We start from the raw sequence: 18,207 nt of genomic DNA on the forward strand, positions 1-18,207 counted from the left end.
TCTCTACTAAAAATACAAAAAAAAAAAAAAATTAGCCGGGCGTGGTGGCGGGCACCTGTAGTCCCAGCTGCTCGGGCAGCTGAGGCAGAAGAATGGTGTGACCCCGGGAGGCAGAGCTTGCAGTGAGCTGAGATCGCACCCCTGCACTCCAGCCTGGGCGACAGAGCGAGACTCTGTCTCAAAATAAAATAACATAAAATAAAATAAAAAAATAAGAAGCAAAGTGGGATAAGTTGCTCTGATACAGGTAACCATAGTGGCATATTATGAGAGCATAGGCAAGGGACACCGAGTCCAGGCTGAATGGATGGATTAGGAAAGGCTTCCTGGGAGAAGGCTTGCCTGAGCTGAGACCTGAAAGGTAGGTCCTCATTCACATGATGCTTCAGTGATGGTTTTTCCAAATAGAGGGAGCAAAGTGTGGGAGGCCCAGCTGCATGAATGTGGTGCTGTGGGGTCAGAGGGGCCCATGCAGTTGTAATGTGGGATGGTGGGGCAGTGAAGGTTAGGTAGGACGATGGAAGGGTGGACAGGGGGACAGGGCCATTTTATGAAGAACTGCGTGAGTCTCACTGAGAAGTTTCTCTGGAATGCTAAGGGGAGCACATGAAGAATATTAAGTGGGGGAAATAACATGATCAAGTATGCTCTTAAAAATATTACTTTGGTGCTGTGTAGGGGGCATGGGATGGAAGGAATTAGGTCAAATGGGTAGAAGTGAGTAGAGAACAGTCTGCAGAATTGAAGTAGGTCTAGCATGTAGTACAGGGAGGAAAACGATTTTGCAGTAACTCCAAGACTTCCCTGTATATCAAAGCCTAATTGATGTGCTGTGATTGAGTATATGAAGCAGCATATACTAGATGCTCAATAAAATTTCTTGAACCATTTGAATGATTATACAATGGGTCAAATCATTTTTTAAAAGGTTTTATTTATTTTTATTTTTTTGAGACAGAGTCTTGCTCTGTTACCTAGGTTGGAGTGCAGTGGCATGATCTCGGTTCACTGCAACCTCCACCTCCCAGGTTCAAGTGTTTTTCATGTCTCAGCCTTCCGAGTAGCTGGGATTGTAAGTATGCACCAGCACTCCCAGCTAATTTTTGTATTTTTAGTAGAGACGGGGTTTCACCATGTTGGCCAGGCTGGTCTCGAGCTCCTGGCCTCAAGCTATCCACCCACCTCAGCTTTCCAAAGTGCTGGGATTATAGGCGTGAGCCACTGCACCTGACCTCAAATCATTTTTAAGGCTCATCCATGGCCTTTCTTAGAGTCTGCATCATTTGTAGATGTAAACTTCTGAGCTGATAGCAAGCTATCTACAAATGCCATCAACAGGCATAATAAAACAGTGCTCCTGACCCATCTCACTAGGAGATAAACAGTGGAACTATTCAGCAGGTCATGGACTGATTACAAAAAAAATCCAAAAAGACTCCGAAAACAGTGGGGCCAGGGATCTGGATTGAGGAACTAGCAGACTGAGCTAACTGATGTGGTGACAGGGTGAATTTCTCTCATTCACTTAGGGCGTCTTGGTGAGTGCCTTGGCACTTGGCTTGGTACTTTATATTTTAGTCTATTGACCAGGCCTCAGTAGCTATGCATTTGTGTTGTTTTCAGCTGGAGAATAGTCCTCAATTTTCTGGGGAATGCAAGAGAGCACAGAACCAGAATTTTAGCCATCCCTTGTGATAACAACACAGTACTCCAGCTAAGCGGCTGAGAGTGAGCTGTGATCTGGCAAGGTTTAAGGGCGATGAGAATTCAAGGCTAGAAGGAGGAAAGATTTACTCAGTAGTGAGTTGCTAGGGCAAGTTCTCACTTGCCAGGAATTTTTTCTTATAACTTTCTTCCCTAGTGACATAGGGGTGTGAGAAGGGGGGACCACCCCCTCTCCACGGGTGGGTGACAAGCACTTTCTTAGTATTTCTTTCCTTTAGCCTGGAAAATAACTGTCTTTCCCGTTTTCTGAAAGGAATCTTAGACATTGTGCTAGTGGAGCCCTTCATTTTACACGCAAGGAAATTCAAGTCCAGATAGTTAAGTGACTTTTCCAAGTTAAAACAGGGGGAGAAATGTGACAAGTACTAGATGGCCTGATTTTTTGGCTCCCTTCCTGCTCCCCGCCATTTTAAAGGCTTACTGAATGTTGGGCATATAGGAGACAGATTTAAGTCAAGGTTCTTGCTCTCGGAGAACTCCATTTTTCCCTCCAGAGAGAAAATACATGAATAAAAGTAATATAATAAATATGCCATAATAAAAGTTCTAGAATTGAGATGTGGATGACAGAGAAGGGAGTGCAATGAGGTCCACCTGGGAGGCGCAGGGATGGGAAAGCTTCACTTCTGCGCTGACATTTGAATTGTACTATTTAGTGAGTGTTTTGTGCACATCACTGGGCTGGCTTTGTGGTTATGGGGCATTAATGAGGTGCACTCTGGGTTGGAGATTGTCTAGTCAAATAGTTTTGTGGGCCAAAGGGGTGGGAAGGGCAGAGAGTCCAGGTACAGGGACAAGCATGAGTAGAAACATCTCAGAAGAGGGTTTCCTCCTTGGCATCAGACAGGCCTACGTTTGAAACCCAGTTCTGCCCCTTACTAGATTTGGACAAAGAATCTGCTTTCTCTGAGCTCCAGTTAACTCATTAGTAACACGGAGATAAAAAACAGAACTACTCAAAAAAGAAAAAAGAAGAAAAAAGGAAAAATGAGCTTCAGGCCAGGCGCAGTGGCTTATGCCTGTAATCCCCGCATTTTGGGAGGCTGAGGCTGGTGGATCACTTGAGGTCAGGAGTTTGAGACCAGCCTGGCCAATGTGGTGAAACCCTGTCTCTACTAAAAGTACTAAAATTAGCCAGGTATAGTGGTATGCACCTGTAGTCCCAGCCCCTTGGGAGACTGAGGCACGACAATCACTTGAGCCTGGGAGGCAGAGGTTGCAGTGAGCCGAGGTTGTGCCACTGCACTCCAGCCTGGGCAACAGAGTGAGACTGTCTCAAATAAAAAGAGCTTCAAATTGCTGACAGAAAAAAACAAAACAAAACAAAACAAAAAACCAAAATGCATTTATTTCAACTACATGACATTCTGAAAAAAGTAAAATATGGAGACAGTAAAAAGATCACTGTTTGCCAGGGATTGAGGGGGGGCAGGGTCAGGGTGGGAGGGATGAAGAGGTAGAGTACAGAGGATTTTTAGGGCAGTGAAACTATTCCGTATGATATGAAAATGGTGGATATGTGTTTTTATACATTTGACCAAACCCATAGAATATGCAACATCAAGAGTGAACCCTAATGTAAACTATGGACTTTGGGTGACAATGATGAATCAGTGTAGGTTCACCAGTTGGAACAAATACGTTAGTGTGGTGGGGGATGCTGATGGAGAGGGGTTAAGGGGTCTATGGGAACTCTCTGTACATTGTGCTTAATTCTTCTGTGAACTGAAAACTCTCTAAAAGATAAGGTCTATTAAACAAATGAACTACTTTAAAGATTGTTATGAGGTTGTAATTAGAAAACACATACTCGAATGTTCATCAGTGATTGTATGGGAAGAAAGGACAGGTCTGTCAGTTTCCTGGGCATATGAAGTTGAGTTGTAGCACTGTTACCCCTCTCACTTTGCAGTGGATTTTTAGTGTGTCTTCGTTGTGGGGTGTGGTGGTCTTGGTGCTGGGGGTGTTCCCATTTAGACTTTGAGCTCCTCATGGTGCCTAGAGTAGAACTCCATTGTGGGTAGGAAAAGCGGCAGTTACAAACACTAGGCCCAGACCCTTTCCTTTGTTAAGAAAGGAAAAAGTGTTTTGCCAGGAAGTTAGAGTTACTATTTAAGAAACCCAGAACGATTGTGTCTCTCAGAGTCCTTAGTATTGCCTGGTAGCAGAATGCAAGCCTCGGAATAAACAGTCACATTTGTTATCTTATTCAGTGAATTCCGAAGTCTGGGTGCTCCGAGCTTTGAACGGTGAACAGGAGGATGACTGCTCTGTTGGTGAGTGTTAGGTAGCAGCTTCGGAGTGTGTGCCCTCCCTGGCTGGGAATGGTATGGGGTAGGCTGAGCTGTTAAGGATTCTGTGAGTTTATGAACATTCAGCTGTAGGAAGGCTTCATCAGTCATGCAGATCAGTCCCCAGGCTGGTAGTATCACATCATCTGGAAGCTTGTTAGAAATGCAGAATCCCAGGCCCCACTCTTGATTGACTGCATCAGAATCTGCATTTTAGCAAGTAGGTGGCTTGTGTCCACCTTGAGGTTGGATGTGGGTGACTTCTCCTCGGAGTACAGCCTCCAAGCTTCCATGGAGAAGCCTGCCTAGTTCTGCCTGGCTGGGATTTAGCCCCAGTTTATATCTGACCCCCTTAGAGTCCCAAGGAAGAGACTCCTAATTGACTAATAACCATGGAGTCAAGAAAGAAAATGGGGGAAGAGACAGAACATGATGTTGTTCCTGATTTCAGGCTTTCATGTTTGCCTTGAAATGTGTGACTGAGCTCAGAGTCTATAAAGCTTTTGCTTTGAGAAGCAGTGAGTCAATATTTTTCTTACCCAAATCATTAAACATCATCTTGACCTTTTCATTGGCCCAGCTTTTCTGGGTGGTCATTTCCCTTAGGTAACTTTTTTAAATGAGGAAGAATAGACATGAGAGAGACAGTTTTATTTCCTTTAAATGAATGTTTTTTGTAATAATTAGCATTGAAAGGCCATGCGTAATTTTTGTTGATGGGATTTTACCAGCAGAGTTTTCAGGAGTCCTGGACTTTCTGGTGGAACAGAAAGTCTTAGATGTTTTGTCATATTATATCCTTTTTTCCCCTAAAAAATTAAACTTGGAGAAGTTTTGAGGCATAGGTAAGCTTGGGGTCATGAATTCTAAATGTAATTCTAAGTGTTCAAAAATGTTATATTTAAAAAGCTCAAATGTTGTTTTTTCTTTTTTGAGTTTGTGTTAAAAAAAATGTCTCGGCTTTCAGTGTCTTTTTGGCTATATCCCTGTTATAAAAGTGGTATTTTACTAACATGGCCTCATCACATGACCTTTGAACTTGTTTACCTTTGTTTAGTTAATTGACTCTTAGCTAACTTGGAAATCTCTAGATGGGGAAATAAACTGTGGATCAGGGATCAGGAGCCAGGTTAAAGCTTTGAGTTCTCTGCTGTGCTGTCTGGCTGTTTGTTGGTGGGCATGTCCCAGACTCTGGTGTAGTCATCTCTAAATGGAAACAATTCAACTAGATACATGATTTCCAGCAGGGGACAGGGGCTTTATGAGCAGATCATGTATGAGGATCTGGGGTGTGGAGAGCATGTGTAATTTGAGAATGCACAGTATTGTATTTCCTTATTTGAAGAAATGGGAAAACTTTTTTTAAATGAGTGGCACAAAGTAAAGCATGATACAGTGTTGGCTGGTGCTTTACAGGGATGGGTAGCACATGGGTCTAGCAGTGAGTAGCGGGTACTGCTGTTTACTGAGTGCTGTGTGCTGTTATAAACTTTTAATATACATATGCTCATATTTAAGCCTCAAAAATCTCTGTAAGGTAAGTACTATTGTCGTATGAAGAAACAGAACAGAAAGGTTAAGAATCATGTTCAAGATCATCACAGCAAGTGCCAGTAGATCTGAGCTCTGGACCCAAACCAAGCCTCCAGTCTTAGCTACTTTGCACTCATAGTCTGTTATGAATCAAGATCAATTTTATGTGTATCTTACCTTCTGCCAAAAAAGTTTTATTTGTGTGTAACTGGTATGACATTACCCCACAATCTTAGGTATACCAAAAAAATCACACTTTTCTTCAAATCCAATTAAGAGAGACTTCAAGTTCCACTTGTAGAGATTGGTGAGGGGTTCAATATCAGTAGTCATTGCAGGAGTCCTTTTCCAGGCACACGTTTTGGTTAGAAAATTCTAAGACCTCAAATCCCCCTCCATCCTGTGTGCATCTCTCCACGCTCCTCTTGGCCTCCGTGGTCCTTTCTGGGGCTCCTGAGGCTATGACTTTGAGGTGCTGGTTCCTAAGCATCCACATGTCCACTCTTTTCAGAGGTTTCTACGTACTGCTGCTGGGGAGCTTCATACATGTGGAACCTGGTACCAATGCAGACACAGAATGCCACATGGACACAGAGTTTCTTGGGGGGAAGGGAAGTGTACCTTTCATTCCTTTATTATAAATTTATATGAAATTAGTTAATTTCTCTGACAAATTATTCTGTCTGTAAATGGCAACAAGACTCAGAATGACTGACTTTAAGCCATATTATTAGTGTCCAATTTACATTTCTCTCCTTAGTGAAAACATCTAGTTGTCTAAACCGGGATAGCCTCAATTCATTACTTGTGCTATCCCTCCCTGTGACCTTGGGTAAATGAATTGAGTTCTTTAAGTCTCTGTTTCGGCCGGGCGCGGTGGCTCAAGCCTGTAATCCCAGCACTTTGGGAGGCCGAGACGGGCGGATCACGAGGTCAGGAGATCGAGACCATCCTGGCTAACACGGTGAAACCCCGTCTCTACTAAAAATACAAAAAATTAGCCGGGCGAGGTGGCCGGCGCCTGTGGTCCCAGCTACTCGGGAGGCTGAGGCAGGAGAATGGCGTGAACCCAGGAGGCGGAGGTTGCAGTGAGCTGAGATCCAGCCACTGCACTCCAGCCTGGGCGACAGAGCAAGACTCCGTCTCAAAAAAAAAAAAAAAAAGTCTCTGTTTCATCTTTTTCGAAATGGAAATAATAGTATCTATACTATAGAGGGTCCTGGGAGATCAGCTGTAACAAAGACACTGAGTTGTAGAAAGTCCAAGGTTCATTTGGGGAATGGAATAGCAATGATTCTGTTAGGTTGGTGCAAAAGTAATTGCAGTTTTTGCCATTAACTAATAGCAAGCTGGAGGGGAGTGTACAGGTGGATGGGGAAAGGCTAGAAGTGTGTAAATCCTGTACAGAGTTTGGACTTACACTGACCTTCTTTCCAGTTTTATTAACTGGAGTTTGTATTCTGACTCAGACGTGTACTGAAATCCCTCTGATAAACTCCTATTTTGTCCTCTTTAGGATGCGACTGACTTTGAGTGGAGCTTCTGGATGGAATGGGGGAAGCAGTGGCTGGTGTGGCTTCTCCTTGGCCACATGGTAGTGTCTCAAATGGCCACACTGCTGGCAAGAAAGGTATGATTATTTGTGTTGTTACCTTTTAAGTGTGTTTTTCCTTTGCTTCTTATAAAGAAAGAGTCCAAGCTAGGAATCAGAAGACATGAATATTAGCATTGGGAGCCTGGAAAAAATGATAAAGTTGTTAACGATCAATATAACATTTAAGATAAAAGTTCATAGTTCATATCCTGCACTTACTTTCTCCAACTTATTTTCAGACATTGAATATAAAGGTTGTAGAGTAAAACTAACCATGGAGGGTGGTGGTGGTCTTTAAGATCACTTCCGATCAATTTATCAAAAAGTTGCCTGTTGTTGAGAATCTAGACGAGTTCAAATTCAGACGAAAATTGATGTTTTACTTAAGAAGTGGGAATAATTTTAATGTCAAGTAGTTTATGCTGCTGTTGCTGTTTTAGATGGGAAGTCCAGTAGCATTTTGCTCTTGCCTTGGTCTGGCTTAGATAATGAAAGATTCTTCAAAGTGGTTATTTGAAAACTACTTTTATATGAGGCAGGATTGCGACCCTCTTCACAGGTCTAGCTAGCAAGGGACCTGGTATACTGCCAGGGGGATCTTTCTGTCACCTGGGGGCCAGGGTGTTGCCCAGAGGCCTCTGAGAAATGCTTCTTGCTTGCTATAGATTCCTGATGGAGGAAAAAGTCTGTGCTTGGAAATTTACTGAGTAAAAACAAGACACAACCAAAACCTGATTTGGAAGTCAACCTAGGAAAAATGTTTTGATTCTCAGAGGTTCCCGGAAGTGATAAAACTGAAGTAGAAGAGAAACAGAAACCTCTGGAGATTGAGACCAGAAAGTGAGATACAGAAACAGGGTGCCCTGTGGTTAGAGATGTGCACCTAACTTGAGCCAGTTTCTGACTCTTTCCTGAAAATTGGTGCTTCCTGGGCATTGCTTCTAACCCTGGAAGACAGGAAATCCCAATAGCATATTAACTTCCTCTTAAATATGATATTGATTTTTTTTGGTACTCAAGTGGCTGCTGAACTGGCAAAATCCAAAATATTAGACGTTGTCAGATCTGAATATATTTTAAAATTTCATATAACTTTGTGAGCAGAACTAATAACAATATTTTTGTTCATAAGCTAGTAATAAATATATCTACCTTAGCCCTCGTTAATGGTTTTCTTTTCTCCCACAAATTTCTGTTAAGTTTTTCTTCCCCAAGAATTCAAAATTTCTGGAAATTTAACATTTTAATTTGTAACAAAGTTTTCCCACCCATGTGTAAATGACTTATTACCATAAGTCTTAGTTTTCCTATATGTAAAATGAATAGCTTCATACTGTTTTTTTTTTTTACCTCTGTGAGGGGAAGATGATGTACTTCGAGGATTGTACTAAGTTAATTGTGTAGTGGAAGAGTGCTAGACATTGTATTACTCATGTTTGGTCCTTAGTTTGGTCACTGATTAGCTTTCTAACCTGAGCAAAGGTTTTCACTGCATCTTCATTTATGGTCTTAATGAATTTTTGTTGCTTAGAATACATAAAACTGAGTAATTTTATAAGAAAATGAACTTATTTAGTAATTTATGAAGAAAAGGAATTTACACAGTTATGGAGGCTGGGAAGTCCAAGGTTCAGGAGCCACATCTGGTGAGGGCCTTCTTGCTGGCGTCTCTGCAGTCCTGAGGCCATGTAGGAGATCAGGTGGTGAGCATGATAGCTCAGGTATCTTTTCCTCTTCTTATAAAGCTGCCAGTCCCACTCCCATGGTAACTCATTAATTCATGATATGGTTTGGCTCTGTGTCCCTACCCAAATCTCATGTCAAACTGTAATCACCACGTCTTGGAGGAGGAGCCTGGTGGAAGGTGACTGAATCATGGGGGCAGACTTCCCTCTTACTGTTCTCATGATAGAGTTCGCATGAGATCTGGTTGTTTGAAAGTCTAGCACTCCCCGCTTTGCTCATTCTCTCTTCTGCTCTGCCGTGGTAAGATGTGCTTGCTTCCCCTTTGCCTTCCGCCATGATTGTAGGTTTCCTGAGGCCTTCCAGTCATGCTTCCTGTTAAGTCTGTGGAAGTGTGAGTTAATTAAACCTCCTCTTCATAAATTACCCAGTCTCAGGTAGTTCTTTATAGCAGTGTGTAAACAGACTAATACAACCTATGAATGAATTAATCCATTAATGAAGGCAGAGCCCTCATGATCCAATTGCTTCTTAAAGGCTGTACCTCACAATATTGCCACACTGGGGATTAAATTTCAGCACCAGTTTTGAAGGGGACAAACATTCAAAACCTAGCAGTTGTCCTCTGCAAGATAGGATCAATAATATAGTATCAGTTTTTTTAATCCCTTTAAAATATGATGAACTTCATGTGTTAGACATTTTATCCTTAAAAGTAAAGATGAAACAGGGAAAAGTGGGACAAAGAGAAAGCATAAAAGAAATGGTTAAAATAAGTTTAAATATGTCAGTCATTACAATCAACATTAGTGGATTCTCAAAAAAGATGAAGATTGTCAGACTAGATGAAAAAAAGAAAGAGAAATAAAGGAAAACAAAAACCAAAACGGAACTCAGAGAGGCTTTTCTTAGCTGGATATCCTTAAAACAGAAGGATACATAATTTGAAAGTAAAAGTATGAAAAGATATTCCAGGCAAATATTAAACCCCCTCTCCCTCTGACAAACTGCTGGTGCAGTTTTATTAACAGCGGCAAAGAGCGTTACTGGTGACAAAGAGGGCTGCTGTTGAATAACAAAGAGTTCATTTCTTATTAGGAAGATATTAAAACTCTGAGTTTATTTGCTTCAAAATATATAAAACAAAAAGTGATCATAAACATAAAGATAGATAGGTCTATTATTGTGGGGAGATTTTTTTCATTTTTTTTATTTCAATAGTTTTTGGAGTACAGGTGGTTTTTGGTTACGTGGATAAATTATTCAGTGGTGATTTATGAAATTTTAGTGTACCTGTCACCCAAGCAGTGTATACGGTAGCCAATATGTAGTCTTTTATTCCTCACCCCCACAACCTTTCCCTTTGAAGCCCCAAAGTCCATTATAAATTCTTATACCTTTGTGTCTTCATAGCTTAGCTCCTCCTTATAAATGAGAACATATGATATTTGGTTTTCCATTCCTGACTTACTTCACTTAGAACATTGGCCTCCAGCTCCAACCAAGTTGCTCAAAAGACATTATTTCTTTCCTCTTTGTGACTGAGTAGTATTCCATGGTGTATATATACCACATTTTCTTTATCCACTCGTTGGTTGATGGGCACTTAGATTAGTTCCATATCTTTGCAAGTGCAAATTGTGCTGCTATAAACATGCAGGTGTGTGTGCCTTTTTCATACAATGACTTTTTTTCCTTTGGGTAGATACCCAGTAGTGGGATTGCTGGATCAAATGGTAGTTCTACTTTTAGTTCCTTAAGGAATTCCCATACTGTTTTCTATAGTGGTTGTGCTAATTTACACTTCTACCAGTAGTGTGAAAGTGTTCCCTTTTTATCACATTTACGGCAATATCTATTTTTTTGACTTTTAATTATGGATTAATAAGTAATTATGAAAATTAAGTTGAAAAGCAATAAAAACAAGATCTACTTTTGTCAAACTAGAAAGTATACGTATGCTTACCTCATAATAATTTTCTATATGAATTAAGGAGTTAAAATGAAAATCAAAAGTATTAAACTTTTAGAAAATACGACATAGAATATTGATGCCGGCACAGAGAGATTTTTTTTATACAAGATACAAAAAGTGCAAATTATAGAGGAAAACACTGATAAATTTACATTAAAATTGAAAACTTTTTATCCAGTGACACAATAGAAAAGTGGAAAGGTAAGTCACTAGTGGAGAAGTAATTTGCAAACTGACAAAGGATTGGCATATGGAATAAAGAAATTTCATAAAAAAGACAATCACTCAATAGAAAAATGGTATAAGATATGAAGAGGAATTTGTAGAAGAGGAAACATAAATGACCAATAAACATATGAAAAAATGTTAAATTCATTAGTAATCAAACAAATGCATCTTAAAACTACAATAAGATATCATTTTATGCTTTCTAGTTTGGCAAAAACAAAACAAAAATCCCCTGATGATATCAGCGTTAGCTGCCTGAACTGATCCAGAAAGGGTGTTGAATATATATTGGTATAACTACTTAGTAACACATTATATAGTAAAGCCAAAGGAGGGCCTACCCTACAGCCACCAGCACTGTGTGATTTTTTTTTCCTTTACAGACAGGATCTCATTGTGCTACCCAGGCTGGAGTGCAGTGGTGTAATCATGGCTCACTGTAACCTTGAACTCCTGGGCTTAAGCAATCCTCCTTCCTCAGCTCCTTTGTAGCTTGGACTACAGGCTGTGACACCACACCCGGCTAATTTTAAAAACTTTTTGTAGAGACAAGATCTCGCTATTTTGCCCAGACTGGTCTTGAACTCCTGGCCTCAAGTGATCCTCCCATTATACCCTCCCAAAGTGCTGGGATTACAGGCATGAGCTACTGCACCTGGCCAGATATTTCGTATATTTTTAACTGAACACCTGGAAGAATGAAATGATGGGCAGAAGGAAAGGTGGAGTTGCCCTGGGGACACTGTGTTTTCATCTGTCCCCCCGATGTCTCTGGGCCATGCGCATCAGGACCCACATGGCCTCCTCTGATGGGTCTCCTTTGCCTCTAACCCTTGTTCTTGTTCTTCCTGTTTGCTTCCTGTAGATCAGTGTTTCTTAAATTTTTTTCAGTATTGTCCCCAGCGAAGTGCTGGGATTACGGGCATGAGCCACCATGCCCAGTCATCACTAATTTTAATTTCTATTTTATCCTTAGGTCTAGCCTACAAAATCTGCCCCACCCCACCTCGTTTGGAGGAGATACAACCCTTGTTGAGAACGCATGATTGAGATTAATTACGTGTTCCTGATTAGATGCCCCTCCCTCTTTCCAAACCTCCTCCACGTTCAGCTCCTGTTTTGCACCTGACACTATCAGAAATCTAGCTATATTAGGATATAGATGTCCCTTCATTTAATTTGCTTGTACCTTTGAGTTCTTGCTCCTCCTCTTGTGGGAGGCAGTATTTGGTGTGGTTAAGAGCATTAGGGTTGATCCCTGCATTGCCACTCTCAAGCTGTGTAACCTTAAGCAAGTTCCTGAATATCTCTAAGGCTGTTTCCACAGTTGTGCAAGCGGGATGGCACTGCTGGCTTCGTGGAGTTGTGGAGATGGTCTGATAAGCAAACGTTTTTCAAGGTTATGCTTGCACATGAGGACAGCCCAATAGATGGTGTCTGCTGCTGTCATCTGCTGGCATTTCTCCTGAGAGCAGTTTATGGTATTCAAGAATGGAGATGACCATCTTGAGATTCCAAAATCCTCAAGGGCATAGGCCGTGTCTGGCATCCGTAGCAATGTTCCCATGCTGATGGTCTTTTCAAGCTTGTCTTGGGTCCTGGGGGAAAGGATTGAGAAACACAGCCCCTTCTCTTGGGGAGTCACAGTTGAGTGGGAAGTTAGGAAAGCAAATACTACTCACTGTTCTGTACCTGATGTGGTTGGCTGGGCACGCTATGGTGGGAGAAGGTGTGGGGCTTCACCTGCCATTCTGGTGTCAGGGCAGGCCTCCGAGAAGGTGGCTTTTGAGCTGTGGCTTGAAGGAAATGGAGTTCACTTGTTTCAGCTTCCTGCATCTTGTTACCAGGCAGGGCTGGACAGGTGGACTAGTCTTTTTCTCTGCAGAGCACATCTTATCCAATGTCCGTAGGAGGTGTTCTTTTGCATTTTTCTTGGAATGAGGCAGAGTGAGCACTGAGTCATCTCCCTCTGTATGTGCCTCTCTCATCCTCTGGGCGACCGCAGGTTTGATTTGTGAGACAGCTGGTGGGCCGGGTTCGGCCTGTGGCTGGGGCACAGTGCTTTCTTTGTCTGAGTTTGCTTGGCCCTTACATAAGTATGAACCACAGCGTTGGCCTCATTAGCTCTCTGCTTTCACCACCTGGACTAAGTGTTCCAGATGGCCTTAATTCGGGTTGTTGTTTTTGGTACTTATTCAGGGTGGAAGATTTAGGCTGCAGTTGTCCTTTTTTTTTTTTCCTCCCCATTCTCTGAGGCATCCTAAACTATAGGTAATACTATGCAGGGACAGGCTTTAGCAATTCTTGCTGCTATAGACTTAAGCCCTGAAAGATTCTAGCCTTCTCCTTTATCTAATATCTAATCTCGTCTCTTCCTTGGCTTGCTGCACCTCCTCCCACGGAGAGGTGGCAGGTTATTTTTATTTTCAAAAGCATGATCTATCTTTTTTTTTTTTTTGCCATGGTAAGAAATAAAACTTTCCACTGAGTTCCTTGGCTCAGTTAAACACCCTTTCCCTGGATAAGGCTCTCTCTTTGGGTTTTGGTGAGACTTCATCAGGAGCCAGTGGCCCTGGAGGGAAGGCTGAATCACGGCTCTGAGCTTTGGCTGTGCGTTTGTTATGATTGGATTGGATGTCGCGGGTCAGACAGTTGCCTCCTTTCATGAATGCCAACTGTGGCCTCACCACCACCTGAGACATTGTGTTCTCTGCCCTCAGAACCAAAAAATACCCCCGTGTGAACTTTTTGAGAAGACTGGCCTGGTGTAGGGCTGAGGGTGGGTGCTGTTGCTAACCACACAGCTGGGTTCTCACTGTGCCTCTGATGGGGAGAACCCACATCATTAGCTATTGGCTGATGGGCTGAGCTCATCAGGCGCAAGATATGAAAAGGGCTGAGAAGCCTGACCCATGGTGCTGAGTGAGATGAGTTAACCAACCTCTGGAAGGCTGCAGGGAACAGGGCTTTTTTCCAGGACATTCCCAAATCCATGCACCAAATAGAAATACCATGTGCTAATGGTTCTCCTGGAATCAGCCCCTTTCTACCTCCATCAATGCATGTTTAAGGAGGGATGAAATTCCTTTCCTAGGGGCCTGCTGGCCTTTACTCCCAGGGAAAAGCAGGCTAGAATGCAGTTTTTCACACTCTGGGATGGGTGGGTTGTATCTTTCTGTTTGGGGAGATTGTATATAAATATATATGTATATATAAGACATATATATTTCAGTAGAGCTGCTATTGATTATGTAGTATGTAATAAATTATGTCATACATAAGAATATTGATTGATTCCCATTCTTATTTCCCAAATGATGCTCCCATTAAGTGGTTTCTTGGCAGATGTGCAAAAAGAATTAATAGGCAGGGACATCTGATAATGTTGCCAACAGGAATTCTGACCAAGGCTGTACAGTTTCATTCCTCCCTACAGAGGTAAACTCTAAGGAGGGAACCCACTCAGGCACATCCTATTACCTCTTGGCGCCCTTGGCACAGAATGAGCTGAAGTAGAAACAGATGGTGTGAGAAGGGGCATTGTCTGGCAGTTTTTCTTGACTCCTTATGAAGAAGGTTTTGAGAGGATGGATTTCAAAAGAAAGAGCAAATCTGTAGTCTTTTCTTAGGGTCACTGATTCCATCCTTGGAGCTCTGCCAGCTCAACTGGTTATTCTCCTGGGAGACTCTGCTGGGGTGATGGATAGAAGGCTCTATAGCACTTTCCTGGATTGGTACCTGTGCCCCATCAGTTGTTAACTATTGGAGATTTCCCCCAACAGAAGTACAGTTAAGAGATGCTGTGAGTGGCAAACAGGTAATAGGCGGTGAGATGTGAAATGTCTCTTCCATTCTACCTGCATTGGCAAAACAGCCTTTGTTTATAACGGGTTAAGTAGGACAAGTAGAGACTTTGGAAGACAGTAGGTTTTCACTTTAGTGGGTTCCAAAGCCCACATTTTAGTACTGTTTTATTTCTTTTTATTCATGATCACAAGGTTAAATCCCAAGACTTGGGAAAGCATATCCATCTACCCAGCTATCCATCCATGCAACTATTCTCTCCGTCTTTCCATCCAGTAGTTATGAAACACTTGATATATGCTGGGCACTGTGCTAGATTCTGGGCTCACATTACTGTAATCTAAACAAAGCAGGAGTTTAGCCTGTTAAAGGAGACTATCAAGTAGAGTCAGACCCCATTTTGAGAGTGGTTCAGACCCAGGGAGCAGAGGGGAAGGATGCCTGCTTAAGTCAATCAGGGTTAGTAAGATCTGTGTCTCATCAGAGAGGCCATAGCGTTCTCAGTCTGGCTTTGTCTCCACTGCTACATAAATAGAGTATGCTTTCTTATTTTTCATCAGATTTTTAAACATTTTCCCTCTTCCCCTGCTTTCTGTTTCATCTTCTATTAGAAATGGAAGAACCTGGAATAAAGAGCATTAAGGGAGGGTCAGAGTAGTTCCAGTGGGGCTGTCATCCTGTGCTCCAGCAAACCCATCTCAAGCTTCAGGTCACTCATGCTTTGATACCTTTTAAAAGAGCATGATAAATTCAAATTAAAACCACAACGAGATGTCATTACACACTTACCAGAATGGCTCAGATAGAACATAGTAACAGCACCAAATGCTGGCAAAGATGTGAATAAACTGGATCACACATGCATTGCTGGCAGGAAAGTATAATGCTACAGCCATGCTGGAAAATGTTTTATAGTTTATTATAGAACTAAATATGCAACTACCTTGCACCCCAGCAAGTGTGATCTTGGGCATTTATCCCAGAGAAATGAAAACTTATTTTTATACAAAAATCTATATATGTATGTTTGCATAAGTTTTATTTGTAATAGCCCCAAAATGGAAACAGCCTAGACAGCCTCCAGTAGGTAAATGGCTAACAAGCTGTGGTATATCCACATCATGGAACACTACTCAGCGATGAAAAGGAGGAAACCATTGATACAGCAACTTGAAGGAATCTGCAGGAAATTATGCTGAGTGAAAAAAGCCAATCTTTGAAATGGAGAAGAGGTTATTGGTTGTCAGGATTAGGGATGGGGGTGATCAGGGGAGTGGGAAGGAGGTGAATGTGGTATAAAATGGCAACATGAGGAATCCTTGTGGTGATGGAGCTGTTCTGCATTTTTGCTGTGGTAGATACCAAACCTATACATGTGATAAAATTGTATAGAACTAAACACACACATAAATGAATACAAGTGAAACTAGGGAAATCTGAATAAGTTTGGTGCATTGCAGCAACATCAATATCCTGGTTGTGATATTTGTGGTTTTAAACAATGTGCCATAGGAAGAAACAGGGTAAAGTGTACAAGGGATGTCTCTTGTATGTATATGTGAATACAACTATCTCAATAAAAATCTGAGAACATTATATAAAAGTTGTATGCAATTGGAATCTAAATTTATAAATCAGAAACATCACAATCCAACATTAAGGCCATGTTTTACTTATACACTTGATGTGATCAATGTGATTCTTTGTGTCTTCTTTCAAGTAACAAGTAATTCCCAATCATATTCATGATTTGAACCTTGTAATTTAAATGAATTGGGCTATTTTGGTGTTTAGGTGTGTTTTTAAACTTGAGTTTGATGTACAGTACGTGTATGACCAAATCTTGTATGTCTGCTCTTATTACCTTGAGAACTTGGGAAAAAAAATCTGAAAGCCTTTCTAGTGATGAGTCAGAAGTGTTGTTTTGGAACAAAATGCAACACATTTTATTTTTTTATTTTTGAAAAGTTAAAAAAAAATTCTGGCCTGGTTGATGTCAGATGTCAGAGGCTTAATACTGATAGTTAAGCATTTTTACTTAAGAGAGAAAAAAGGTCGATAAACACATACACACATTTGGAGTAGAGATGGATGGGAAAGGGCTAGCCTTAGGCCTTTGCTTATGAAACTGGCCTTTGAAATGCTTCGAAAAAGCTCTTCTGCTGCCCAGAGGAGCAGGCTGTCCATGCTGCTGCTCACCCTGCTGGGCCATGTCACCGTTAATCCTGGAACCCTCTTCATAGTGCTTGAGATCTAGGTATGTGCATGGGAAGGATTGTGGTCGGGCAGCTGTGCCCTAAGGGCTACATCTATAATGGGGACTGCCCTGCCATGATGCCAGTTGGATTGCAAGGCATGGGAGGCTGATTCTGCTCTAGCAGGATTTTATTTACTTCTTTGTTACTTGTTTTGAGATGGAGTTTCACTCTTGTCTCCCAGGCTAGAGTGCAATGGTGCGATCTTGGCTCACTGTAACCTCTGCCTCCCAGGTTCAAGTGATTCTCCTCTGGCAGGATTTTAATGGTGTTTTGAGGATAGGATTCATTCCAATGGCATTTTTATAGACAAAGTATGAAAATCAACATTGTAGTGGGATTCTAATCTATACAACAGTTTTGTGTAGGTGATTCTTTTTGCGTTATTCACATCTTTTCATGGCCTGTGCATCATGAATGTACATAGTAGAGTTGCTCGTACCTGGGGAGAATCAGTGCGTAATACTAAGATGGGTAGAGAACATGAGGCTCATGTGAGAGCGTGTCCTGTGATGTCTTAGACCAGTATTAAGTGTCGTCTGCCTGTACTGTTTGGCAGTAGGGAAACAGTGGGGGATGAATATGGGACCAATTTATCTGCCTCAAGGTGGCTTTGGAGACCACTGTTAAATTCATCATAGAGTCTCTCCAGTAAATGGGGTTTGCACAGCACTGTGAAGTATTTCCTGAAGGTTCTTAGAGCATTTTCCAAGTTGAAGCAGCTTCAGACTGTGGTAAGTTCCCAGATGAATCCTAGCAAACAGGCTTTTTCCAAAGGGATCAAATAGCACTTAATAAAAACATAACTGTGTCTATGTATGTAGCCACACATGCACGAAAAAGAATTCCATTGGTAAATGCTGTAGGTCATGTTGGAAAAGAACCTCTTTTTTTCATTTGTTAAAACTACCTCTTCAAATAGTCTTTGGCGACGTATTCCTTATAATTGGACTCTGCCCAGAGGTGAGGGTTTGAAGCAAATTTATGTGGCTGTTTTCTGTGGGCAGTAGGATGGAAAAATAGTAAAACTGAACTTCACATTTCTCTGGTTTTCCTGGAACTTAAAAATGGCTGACCTAGTCTCATATTTAAAATGTTCTCTCTTGAACTAGAGTATAG

General features: G+C 41.6%; 1 protein-coding gene across 8 annotated transcripts in view; it reads left to right on the forward strand.

Annotated features, from left to right (window-relative positions):
• HHAT (hedgehog acyltransferase) overlaps positions 1–18,207 on the forward strand; it is a 346,361-nt gene that overhangs the window by 57,162 nt on the left and 270,992 nt on the right. For all 8 annotated transcript variants that reach the window (XM_023198313.2, XM_023198317.2, XM_023198312.3 and 5 more), the window contains one exon: positions 7,066–7,179. In XM_023198313.2, coding sequence (XP_023054081.1) covers positions 7,066–7,179 — 114 coding nt within the window. The remainder of the gene's footprint in view (positions 1–7,065; positions 7,180–18,207) is intronic.

This window comes from Piliocolobus tephrosceles, chromosome 1, assembly GCF_002776525.5.
Source record: "Piliocolobus tephrosceles isolate RC106 chromosome 1, ASM277652v3, whole genome shotgun sequence".
NCBI classification, from domain to species: domain Eukaryota; kingdom Metazoa; phylum Chordata; class Mammalia; order Primates; family Cercopithecidae; genus Piliocolobus; species Piliocolobus tephrosceles.